General features: G+C 35.2%; 1 protein-coding gene across 2 annotated transcripts in view; it reads right to left on the bottom strand.

Annotated features, from left to right (window-relative positions):
• LOC107562677 (canalicular multispecific organic anion transporter 2-like) overlaps positions 1-10,983 on the bottom strand; it is a 44,076-nt gene extending 33,093 nt beyond the window's left edge. For both annotated transcript variants that reach the window (XM_016247364.1, XM_016247365.1), the window contains exon 1: positions 10,716-10,983. In XM_016247364.1, coding sequence (XP_016102850.1) covers positions 10,716-10,748 — 33 coding nt within the window. In that variant the 5' untranslated portion in view covers positions 10,749-10,983. The remainder of the gene's footprint in view (positions 1-10,715) is intronic.
• Between the last annotated feature and the right edge of the window lie 2,289 nt (positions 10,984-13,272).

The following is a 13,272-nucleotide window of genomic DNA, read 5'->3' as shown; positions in this document are numbered from 1 at the left end:
ACTTAATATCCTAATGATTTTTGGCATAAAAGAGAAATGTATAATTGTGACCCATACAATGTATTGTTGGCTATTGCTACAAATATCCCCCAGCGACTTAACACTGCTTTTGTGCTGCAGGGACACATATTTGGATTCTATAAACAACACACGATGTGTTCCTGTCTCTCACACAAAGCTTGCTGAAGGGAAGAGCAGTGTTTCTCACAGGACTGCGAGTGCAGATGTGTTCCTCCAGCAGTCCTGATCCAGACGGCTCGTGCTCACTTCTGCAGGAAGGTCACCTCGATTCATCACGATCAGTGAATTCAGCGCACCGAGCAACCCAGACGAGAAACATTCCTTCAGAGTTTACATGTTCGGCGCTTTCTGAACCTCTGGAGGCACTGATATCTCATCACATGCATTAAGTTCACGGCAGAGAAGCAGGCAAAGCCCGAGGACATCGCAATTCACAGACGAGCACAGATTAGAGTGACAGGAAAGATTGTGCATGCATTTTTGTTTTACTATGTCTGGCCTTATAAAGAGATATATGTTTGTATGATTTAAAGGCTGAGTGGTTTTTAAGTAAAGAATCCTATTATAATACTTGTGGAGAGGCGACGGTTAAAACACAAAAAACATGTATGTTATATATACAGATTGTACATTTATTTTGAGACTGTACACTGCAAAAATTATATATATGTATAAAATAAAAAAACATGTAAAAATAAACCTTATTTTTTCTTTAAGAACTAAAATCTACAATCTGAAGTCTAAATCTACATTTTTTTTCTTAGTAAAATTCAAGTAAAATGTAAAGTTTCAAGTTGCATAAGATTCTTATATATTTATTATTATTATATAGATTCTTAATATTTTAATTTATTATTATTATTATTATTTAACCTTTATTATTAATATTTTTATTTATTAGTAGTAGTAGTAATATTATTTAACCTCTATTATTAATATTTTAATTTATTATTATTATTTAACCTTTATTATTAATATTTAAATTTATTATTATTATTTAACCTCTATTATTAATATTTAAATTTATTATTATTATTTAACCTTTATTATTAATATTTTGATTTATTATTATTACAATCTAAAGTCTAAATCTACATTTTTTTCTTAGTAAAATTCAAGTAAAATTTAAAGTTCCAAGTTGCATAAGATTCTTATTCATCCATTCATTTTAATAAAATTTTAGTTTATTTTGTTAAGTACAAATCTAATGTATTATGAGCTGCTTAAAACAAGGAAAAAACTATTTGCTGATGTAAGAAAAAAACTTGATTGCATGATCCTCTGAAAACGATCTTATCATGATTAGAAATCAAGACTTTTATTTTTTCAGTGAACTAAAGGCAAAATTCCTGTCTTTCTAATAAAACTACAAACACGCCCTCACCGTGAAATCCTTTAACAATCCAAGCCATGTGTTGACAGGAACGGGTAGAGCCCAACACAAAAGCTTTGACCCTTTGACTGGTTTTTCCTCTAAACCAGAACTCCGAGCAAACCAGTGCATCACTGATAAACATACAGAGCAACCAACACTTCAGTCTGACCCTACACTCCTCAGGCACGCAGAGAAAACACTATATATGGTGAGATTCGGTCTTGAAGACAAGCCATGTGAGTGGTTTCAGTGAACACATATGCTTCATATCTGTGTGTTTGGATAAATGACGTGAAACATGAGCAATCCTTGTAAATGTTATAGAAGAAGATCTTTTCTGAACCGCTCTACAAAATCACGTTTGTCAATAAGTGTGTGTTTGGATAAATGACGTGAAACATGAGCAATCCTTGTAAATGTTATAGAAGATCTTTTCTGAACCGCTCTACAAAATCACGTTTGTCAATAATACTGACTATATTTCAGTCATAAACGTACTATTTACACTTTATTATATACATGTACAAATATTATAAATCCTTCTGTCTTTAAGATCTCATGTCTTTGGGCCTCACACTTTTCTACCTGAGATAGAGTTTGATGAAGACTTGATCTGAAACACACAACGTGTACTGAAATGGAATTTAAGCCTGGAAATAAACTAACAATAAAAATGTTTATGATTTTAAATAAGTGAGAAATATTTCAGACGTGGTGAAAATTTTGTGTAATTTACAACTTAGAAAAATCATTTTTAAAGTGTATTTCTGTCAAAAGCTAAAACTTAAACTAAAAGCATAAACCTAAAACCATTTTTATTACTTGAAATAAATAACATGTTAACTGAAATGAATTAAAATATATATTTGTAAAACTTATTCTACTTCATCTAGCTGCCAAAGAATTGGTTCTCATTATCATTTAGTTTCACTTAAAATAAATAATTTAATTAATTAATAAAACTAAAACCAAAATGAATGAAAACTACATAGACATATGTAAAAAAGACCAAATCACAACAAAATGACTAAAACTAACCAAATTAAAAAGAAAAATATAAAAATAAACACTGAAATAAACTGTTCAGTTCTGCTTTTCTCACACATTGTTATGCTGGGGATTTGTAATAAAAGTGCATTTGATTGCACAAGAGTGCACTGGTTCTCAGACGCTGCTGGAGCTCGTTTATGCTCGTTCCTCTCCAGGCTAATACGAGCACTTCAAAGCTGCTCTTCATTGCTGGGTTTAATGGGAGAAACCAGAATCATTCTCTGAAAGGTGTCTTCACGGCAAAAGTGGCTCAGTCAGAAACTGTTCAGCTCTTTTCTGTTCAGAATGATGATTTTTCCCTCGTTGCATAAGCAGAAGCTGCTCTACTCTTAATGTCTGATCATGCCAGAGTCTGAAATTAAATGACACCCTTAGATTCAGAGCTCAACAGTCTCACATGCATTTATTTTTCCATGCTGTCGAGCAAAACCGGTGGTGCTGTTCGGACGTTTTTGTTATGCTTTGTGTATTTCGGATCATTATATCTGACAAACACAAACTCTGCCTACTGAGGGTCCTGAGCGCAGGAATGTGACACAGACGGACCCTCGCACAAGTCATCATAACTGGGTAAAATCTACAGTGCAACAAATATATGTTTTCTGTTTTCATTTGCAAAAGAAAAAAATCCACAAGAGCATTTCCAAACCTTCCAAAAGAGGACAAAAACACAGAATTTGCCATTGTGTTAGAAACAGTAGTTTTATGAAATTGAATGCTATATAACACAGAGTACAGTGTTATTTTTTGGCCTTAATTCTAAGCGGTATGTGTGGAGAAAACCAGGCACTGCTCATCACCTGTCCAATACAGTCCCAACTGTAAATATATAAACTGTGAAAAAGGTTTATTATCAAGTGGACTATAATGTAGGACTAATAGATTCTGAAGAGTTTGAAAATGGAAACTGCTTTAATTACGCTGCTAGTCAAATGTTTGGACACACTTTTACTCTTTCTGATAATATTAACAACATTTGATAATGTTTTATATTTGTATATTTACAGTTACATTAGGGTGCATTTATATTTGTATACAAAACTAATTTCACTTGTGCCTACACATTTTCTTTTATTTATTTCTTTAGTTAGTTAGTTAGTTAGTCACCAAAAATCTAAACTATTATATTTCAGCTAGTTTAAAGAAGCCATAGCAGGAGTTTTATTTTTGTTAATAATAATAAATAATAAATAATTATTATTATTATTTAACCTTTATTATTAATATTTTAATTTATAATAATTATTATTATTTAACCTTTATTATTAATATTTTAATTTATTATTATTATTATTATTTACTAAATACATCTACAGAAAATAGTATTATATAATGTGTATGAGTGTGTCCAATCTTTTGACTGGTAGTGTAAATGAAATCAGTTTTTAAAACCATTTTCGATCTCTTCAAAACTGAAATGATTGTGAAGTGAATTTGAATCTATTAGTGCTATAATGTAGTCCATAATAATGGACCACTTTATAATGTATAATATTATAATAATGGACCGTGTGATGCCATGTTTGCACAGTTATCAACACTGTAAATCTAGCAGTAATTTATTTTCCAGTCCTCTGGTTTAGCTTGCATAACAAAGCCACGTCGGGATGCAATGTTTACCACACACTGCTTTGACACAAGCAACACTCTTCTTTTACTGTAAAAACGCGGTTGCAATCTCACAATGCCATACAGTGTTCTCAAAAACCCCAAACCACACAAAGAGAAAAAGCACGCTTAATAATGAACTGGAACGCTTAATATCTTCACGCTGTCAGCTGCAAGCAGTCACGCACTCTGAGACACGGATGATGCTGTAAATAAACCATATACATCTGCAAACACACCCCACTGATCAGACAATAAGTATTAAACTGTACTGTTAGACATCAAGCTCTCCATAACACAGCAATCTAAACATGCATTCAGATTCAGATGACTAGCGAATCAAGCTGACTTCAGCAGAAAGTGTGACACGAGAAGCAACTTTTGCTTTCCAAACATAGCGTGGAGCACCGTGTTTCATTCCCAAGTTATCATAAGACACGGGTGATGAGGAAACCCACATGAGGGAGATTTCACACGGCTTTAATGAAGAAGCGAAACCTAGAAGATACATTTATAGACACAGGTTCTCTCATTTCCAGTGTTAGACTCTGTGGTCTTATAACAGCACAATAATTAGCACGTGTGTTAAAATGCACCATTAATGGCATCAGATAGAAATTCATTTCTGCTCGGTGCATGAGGAACGCTCTGTTTATATCAGCTAGTAACAAATCGGCTCGTTGTGCTTGCTCAACCCTAAGCCATCATACGTGTTGCTACATGTCGAGTTACATCAAGTTTTACTTCACTAGAAAGTAAACACCAGTTTGGGTCAAGAGACTGTTATCTGTCATGCTTCTGGCGTTCTGGAATGTTTTCAATAACATTTGTGCATGAAACCCTTAAAAAAGCTCTTTGACAGGTTTGTGTTTCCTCAAGAAAATATCAGAGCTCACAAAAGAATGCTGTTAGGTTTCATGCTTTGCTTCTCTATATCATTTTCAATATGCATTCGATGATTTTATGTATTGATCATTAATGTCGAAGAAAATCTAATTGCGTAAGGGGTTAACTGCTCTCATGGGAAAGAGTCGGACACTAGAAAGTGTGCACTAAACAATGGGACGCTGTTGACTCGTGACTCTGATGATTATGTGGATACACATTAAAAACTCACTGGGATTTTTCAATTACATCAGTGTATATCATTTGTTTTGTTTGTCATGCATCCGTTAAAAAGCACACTGCCATCATCAATCATATGCTCATCTTCTGTTTCCGGTAACTGATTTGAATGAGTTTTTGATTCTGTACTTGTTGGTTTTTATAGTGCTCTGGATAGTGTGCTGACTACTGAGCAAGGGAGCTAACTGAAATGCAGTATAAAGGTGTCTAAGTGTTACATGATACAATGAAATGGTAACATTTCAAAGTTACAAAGTTACAAATCTGGGTAACATTTTATCTGAGTAAGTGACATCATTCATAGAAGAGCGTATGTATGATTATTACTAGGAATACACAATATATTGCTATCATATCAGTTATCAGTCAGACAATTATGAATGTTTAATTGTGCATTCTTTTATTCTTACATGTAGATTACATTTGCTGTCATCTAGCACTCTCTTACAGTTAAAAAATGCTAATAATTTAAATGTAATATTTAAAAATATATATTTTTAGTAGCGTACATTGTTTTGAAACCTGAATTCACTGATTTATTTTTAGTGATTTATTTTGAATTTATTTATTAAGGCAATGTAGAATATCATTTTAATGTCTAAAATAAAATATCTTTATAGAAAACGTAATGAATATAATATTATTCTTTATTTTGAATAAAATAATTATTTTTTAATATTTAACAAAATATATTATATAATATATTAAATATCTAAAATATGTTTAATATCTAAAATAATTACCAGCAACCTGCGATTATTTCACATCATGCAGCAGTTTCACGTTCAATGTGGACAGACCAGCTGCTTTTTATTCTATTTCAGATCCTGACATTTCCAATCGATGCCTTGGAAACATATTCCGCACTGCAGCAATTATCTCTGCTATAAAACAGCAGCTTTCTTTAGTGGCTTTGCTGTCCCTCATATCTAAACAGAGCAGTGGCGCTGTTCTGCAATGGCTGCCGGAACGAATGAAGACGTTCGAGGACATCTGAGGACACGAGCAGTGTGTGCTACACAGAATGTAGAGCAAGCAGGAGAAACGGAGATGAAAAAGGAGTGGGAGAGAAATGTGTTTCACTGTGTCTCATGCAAAAGAGGCGCATCAGTGAGATGCACCGAGGAGCCGCTGACACACAGAGAGTCTGCCGTTACCTTACGTGACCCGCGGCTTCTGAGCAAAACTAATCTAAATCTGAGTGAGCTGTATGCAGCCAGACAGCGGCGTCTCAATCTATACAGTAAGACCAGCTACAGTCGACACCGACTGCCGCACAGGATTCATAAGAACAGCTGCATGCAAAAAAATGATGAAGCTGTCTAATATGACAGTGACTAATGCACATCTCAGTATTTAATGACGGCATGCCATTAGCTTTGTAATACAGACCTCAGATGAGGAAAGTAGTATCAGTGGATTCAAATCAATGGCTTAATAGCAACAATACAGTGATTAAATCTATGATGTATGACCAAATATAAAACTTAAAATTACTTGCATTAAATATTCCTGCAGGTTTCAAGAAGAGTGCGATCCAACAGCTAAATATTGTGATTTAAACCTAAAAAATAAAACCTGGAAATTAAATGTGATTTAATAAGAACATTACAGGGAAGTTACAGAACTGAGAAATGTTTTTTTTTTTTGACATATTCTGTTGTGTTGCAGTAAATGCAGAATAATTTCACAACACCAGCCTCAAGCTTCCTCCGTCTCTCCAGATCGCTTTAGCCACAGGAAACTGATTCTTGAGACGCGGTGATGATGATGATAATTCATAATATCATTACCAATCAGATTGGATTTTCTTGAAAAATATTCTATATCTGACCCTGGAGCACAAAACCAGTCATAAGGGTCAATTTTTTGAAATTGAGAAGTATGCATCATCTGAAAGCTGAATAAATAATCTTTCCATTGATGTATGGTTTGTGAGGATCGGACAATATTTGAAAATCTGGAATCTGAGGGTGCAAAAAAATCTAAATATTGAGAAAATCATCTTTAAAGTTGTTCAAATGAAGTTCTTAGCAATGCATATTACTAATCAAACATTAAGTTTTGATACATTTACGGTAGGACATTTACAAAATATCTTCATGGAACATGATCTTTACTTAATATCCTAATGATTTTTGGCATAAAAGAGAAATGTATAATTGTGACCCATACAATGTATTGTTGGCTATTGCTACAAATATCCCCCAGCGACTCAACACTGCTTTTGTGCTGCAGGGACACAAATATTTGTTTATTTTTTCTAAATGTAGCATATTAATGATATCGATGATAAGTATGTTTATTAATATGGTAACACTTTATGTATAATGCATTGTATAGTTTCATTAATAATCACTGTAACCAAAGTTAAAATGCAAAATAATATTTGCAGATTTCTTCTGAAACTGGTTGTACATTGTGTTTAAATGCATTATACCTTCTAAATGTGTAACAATAAGTGTTATCATGTATTATAAATGTGTTTATATTTTTTCATACAATGCATTATAAGAAATAATTCATGCATTAAACAAAGTTTATCGCATTATATATAAAAGCTTCAAGTATATTTTTTAATGTTATTATAACATATAAAAAGTAATGGAAAAATATCTTTTGGTCTATTGAAACCTCTTGCGAGAATATTTGGCATGACTTTTTTATCTCGTATTAGGTTGCAGTGAAGACCAACACATTTTGTGAGAAGCAGGAATGAAAATGAAAAAAAGAATTGATTTTTGCACTGGCGCATCATGTTTTGATCCAGGACTCAGTGATCAGTGACTGACTGACTGTACGGGCCCCTCGGAGAGTCTAATGACCCCAAGAATAAGCCTTCACTGTGTCTGTCTGGCTAACTAGGCCACGCACACGGATGCTATTACCTCCAATAACCTCATAAACAACAGACATTTCTCTCAGAAGCTGTGACGCGGCCCAACCCTGAATAAACCACCATGAACCCAGGCCAGAGGTGAACAAAATGTCCCACCATTTGGAGAAAAACATGCCATTACTGTTACTGGAGGCTGCAGACCGTGATGCGAAGTCTGACTCGTTTCTCTGAATCACTTCATTTCAAACAGCCAGTTCAAAAACACGATTCACTGTCTGTTTGTGAACACAAAGGTCCCTAGAATCTCATTGCGGGCTCTAAAATGTTCATATAAAGTCATTTGCAGATGCATATCAATATATTATATTAACACTATTAATATAGGTATTTATTGAAATCGCATATGTGTCAGCTGCAGCATCACTCAGCTCATGAAACAAAGTATCAGAAATTCTCAAGCTAAGTATAACTTAATTTACATACATTTGCAATGCTAAAATAATTTCATTCTCAATGTTTTTCCATGTGTTTAGAAAAGGCTATATATATATATATACATATGTGTGTGTTTCAGATGTGTGCATCAGATACAGTTCTCAAGCATATTCCAGTAGGTTTTATGTGTGCATTGTTTAAAGTATTAAAGTCGCCCCGACAGTGATTCAGATTCAATCCTCGGATTCAAATACTCGATTCACTCAAAATCACTATGAGTCGAGCATGTCTGATGTTCAGTTCAACGAATCACTGAGCTGCTGACTCCATGAACCGATGAACCGATTCCGTTTAGTCATTCGTAAGCGATGTTGTGATTAAAATGATCCAACTCCGAAAAAAATGATTCATCATGATGACAACTTGCATGTTTCATCTTGCAACACGACGAAGCAGTGAACCTGTGGCATGTGAAAGATAACCCAGCTAACAGGGAACGTTCTCAAAACATTAGCACTAGGGCTGAAACCATTAGTCGACACTATCAATAAAAAATTGCTGTTGAATAGTCATATGACCTCATGTAAGAGCCTGCAATAACGCGGTTTGACCAGCGGTGAGAAAAGAGCAGTTAAGAAAGCATCTGATCATAGCGATGTGGATAAGTTTGCACCAGCTCTGCAATCGACTCTCCAGTGACGTCACGTTTATTTATACAGCGCTTTATACAATAGATTGATTTAAAGCACGCAGCTTTACATTATTAAACACGAAAAATCAGTGTCAATCGCACGCATTCAGTCAGAATACAACTTGATTTTCTGCTATAAAGCAGCTGTCCAGTGTGGAGCTAGTTAATGATAGAATCTTTTTATTAATGAATGCACAAATAAATAAAAATCATTCCACCAAAGTGAAAGTTTGCATAGATTAAAGCTTGATCTAGCTCAGGGCTGTTTTGATGATCATAACCCTATACGGTGTTTTAAGAGAGCTAATGTTGTGAATAAAATAATTTATGAAAATAAAATGTCTTAGCACTTTATTTTATTCCATGTATGACTTACAGAAGGAGATGTTAGGCTCATTCAGTCGGTCAGTTATTTCTTCACACAGTTCATTAAATGGTGAATGAGAATGTCTCATTTTGTGCGCCAAATATTTGTATTGTAAAAAATAATAAACTCAGTATTTTACCTAATTGTAAAAGCCTACTGATTAACTGGCGAAATAATCAATGATTAGTCGATTAATTGTTGCAATAATCTCAAAATAATCATTGTTGCAGCCCTAACATTTGTATACATCATTCATGGAACGTTTTTCTGAAACATTTCAGCTGGGCGTTCATCTAACTTTAACGTTACGCTATTTCTGAATGTCTTTGAATGTTTAAAAAGGTTTTATACGCGAACGTTAGAGTAAACGTTAAGGGAACGTTCTATTTTATAATTTTGCAAACATTAGGGAATGCTTTTTTAAAAAGTTAGACTAAAATGTTTCAGGAAAACGTTCAATGAAAAATCTCTGAATAATGTACTAAGGTTTTGGAGGAACTAACTTTGAGATAAACTTGCCAGAACGTTAGATTAAGTTCTAAACATTTAGTTTTAATGACAGTAGCTTAGTACTTGTACATGCAAAAATTGACCATTTTATAAAAGCATCCACAAGATTAGTTTTCCCTTCTATTTACATCAAATTTAAACATTCAACATAACATTCTTTACTACACTCTAAAAAATGCTGGGTTGTTTTAACCCAACTTTGGGTCAAATATGGACTAACCCAACCATTGGGTTACATTTTTCAATTACATTTTTAACCTAAAAGTTGGGTTAGTCCATATTTGACCCAAAGTTGGGTTAAAACAACCCAGCATTTTTTAGAGTGTATCATTTTGCAAAAATTTTTACAAAAAACTGGACGTTTTGAACGTTCAATGAGAACATTAGCTAAACGCTCTTAGAACATATTTTTGTTAGCTGGTAAGATTAGTGATTTTATTTGCACGACTGTTACTTCTAAGTCACAGTGACATTAGTTAAGGGCAGGTCTGTTATTGTTTATAACAGCTGCGTTACGTTCGTTACGCGTTACATGTAGCTTCTGCGTTACACCGCGGCTTAAAAGACTCGCTTGGCTGATGCAGTTCAATGCGAGTCAAGGAAACAGAGCTTCTTATGCATGCATACGCTGCTAAACACACCCAAAGCTCGCGGCACGGATGTTTGCAGTATGCGAGAGTTGATGAGAACTTACCCAGAATGTGAGATTGCCACATAAGCGCTTCATCGCTTTTAAACGGAGCTCTTCCTTTTGCCGAGAGGAGGATGTGGCTGCTTTTCTCTGCTGCGCTTCTGTTCCTGCATGCAACTCAAACACACGCTCATACGCGCACGCACGGACGAAACGGAGCGCACTGCATCGACGGCCAGCGGATAAACTGCCCGGTTCCTGAGCCTCCTCCCCCGGGGAGCGCGTGTGACGTCCGTTTCCACTACCCTCTCCCCCTCGGTACAGACAGACAGACAGACAGCATGAGGCTGGCATGGCTCGAGAGGCCGCCCACTCTGTGTGCGTTTCTGGCACGGCCGCACCTATGCACGCGTCTACTTCTATTAGAATTTAGCATTTTTTTGTAATGCACCAATGCATCCACAAAATGAGTCCCCCCTCCTATTTACCTAACATTTTGGGAGTTCTATCATTATGGGAAAGCTACTTTTGAATGTTTTCTGAAGCATATATTTACATTTACAGAAAGTTAGACCAACGTCCAACTAAAATGTTTCAGAAGAGTTTTGCATGACTGATGGATGGGCTAATTCACATTTTGAGAATGTTATTAAAGGCCAAATAACTTTTGACGTTACTGGAAGAACGTTTGATGCTTCAGGAGGTCAGGCATGCAAACATGTTCATTTTTCTAGGATGGAAAAGGCTTTACTTTGCCTTTTATTGATTTTAAAGTGAGCAAATGCTATTGTGACTGTCCCCACCTCTATCTGCTCTCTGGGTTTATGAAGCCTTTTTTCTTGTGGAGCCATTGAACGATTAACGTAGGTGATTTTAGATTCTACGATGCTTGCGTACATTGCAGACAAAACCACACACACACATTTGCATTATTATAGCAGATAGGAAGAGAACACTACTTACTAGACATTCATTTGCATTTATGCCTTCAGGCACGTACATAGCATCATATTCATACAGGGTCTTTGTTGTCACGGATCTGTCAGTGTTGAAGAGCATTTAAGGAAAGGCCTGTGTGTATACAGTATGTATATAAGACCTATGGTTCTGTCATGTTCACAGAGGATCCGTCAATAAACAGCAGAACTCATGATTAAAGGTAAAGCTCGTGAGCCAGCAGAGAGTGTAACCGATTGTGATGAATGAGATCTCATTACACACATTAAAACCCGTTCCTCACGCTGGAACAGCTCATCTGCTCCAGAGCCAAGAGAAGATGAGCACAGACAGGCCTGCGCGCCTTAGAGATCCCAGTGTTCACTACCTCCATTATTCTTCCTTAATGCCCAAAACATGCTTTCTGCTCTTGTATGTCTTTAGCAGAACTGAACTAAGTGAAGGGCAGCTGAAACATTAGACATCTCGTCTGCTCTGGAGCAATACTGCTGGTGGATCTGCTGCTCTCTAAACCCTGAGAACATGAAGCTGACTGAAGCACACTACAGCAACACTAACGCATCTGTCTCAAAGGCAAACACTACACAGTCTAGAGGGAACTTTAGCTCATTGTGACTCAGCACAGCTGGACAAAAGCATTAATGTCTTCTGTTTCTCGTATAAACAATGCTGTGATGTTTTTGGATGTTGTGTGCCCTCTAGTGCTTTCATAAAGAACTTACAGTTTTTCCAAATGAACCATTTCTCGAAACAGTTTGTACAAACAGCAACCTGCAAAAAGCCTGTCAAAATACTTAGTTCTTCTCTCAGAATGAAGAGATAGATAGATAGATAGATAGATAGATAGATAGATAGATAGATAGATAGATAGATAGATTAACAGATAGACGGATGGATGGATGGATGGATGGATCAACAGATTGATGCAAACTAAAAAAGAATGGATGCATAAATGGATGGATAAACAGATGGCTAGATGAATGGATAAACAAATAGATGGATGGATGACATAGCAGATAGATGGATGGATGATGGATGATAAATGGTTGGATAGATGGATGGATGGATCAAAAGATAGATAGACGAATAGATAGATAGATAGATAGATAGATAGAAGTCAATTCCGTTTCAAGACATCTTTTATCTAAGATAGATAGATGGATGGATGGATGGATGGATAGATTAACAGATAGACAGATGGATGGATGGATAGATGGATAGATTAACAGATAGACAGATGGATGGATGGATGGATGGATAGATTAACAGATAGACAGATGGATGGATGGATGGATGGATGGATGGATCAACAGATTGATGCAAACTAAAAAAGAATGGATGCATAAATGGATGGATAAACAGATGGCTAGATGAATGGACAAACAAATAGATGGATGGATGACATAGCAGATAGATGGATGGATGATGGATGATAAATGGTTGGATAGATGGATGGATGGATCAAAAGATAGATAGACGAATGGATAGATAGATAGATAGATAGATAGATAGATAGATAGATAGATAGATAGATAGATAGATAGATAGATAGATAGATAGATAGATAGAAGTGAATTTAGACATCAAAACATTGCTGTGTACTATATGCAAATTGATATTCTTTTTGAGATTTTCTAAAGATTAACAGTGTTAATAAATTTGT

Source organism: Sinocyclocheilus grahami, unplaced genomic scaffold (genome assembly GCF_001515645.1).
Source record: "Sinocyclocheilus grahami isolate Dianchi unplaced genomic scaffold, SAMN03320097.WGS_v1.1 scaffold832.1, whole genome shotgun sequence".
Taxonomy (NCBI): domain Eukaryota; kingdom Metazoa; phylum Chordata; class Actinopteri; order Cypriniformes; family Cyprinidae; genus Sinocyclocheilus; species Sinocyclocheilus grahami.
Note: the sequence above shows the minus strand (reverse complement) of the source record. Positions and strands in the feature narration are given on the sequence as shown.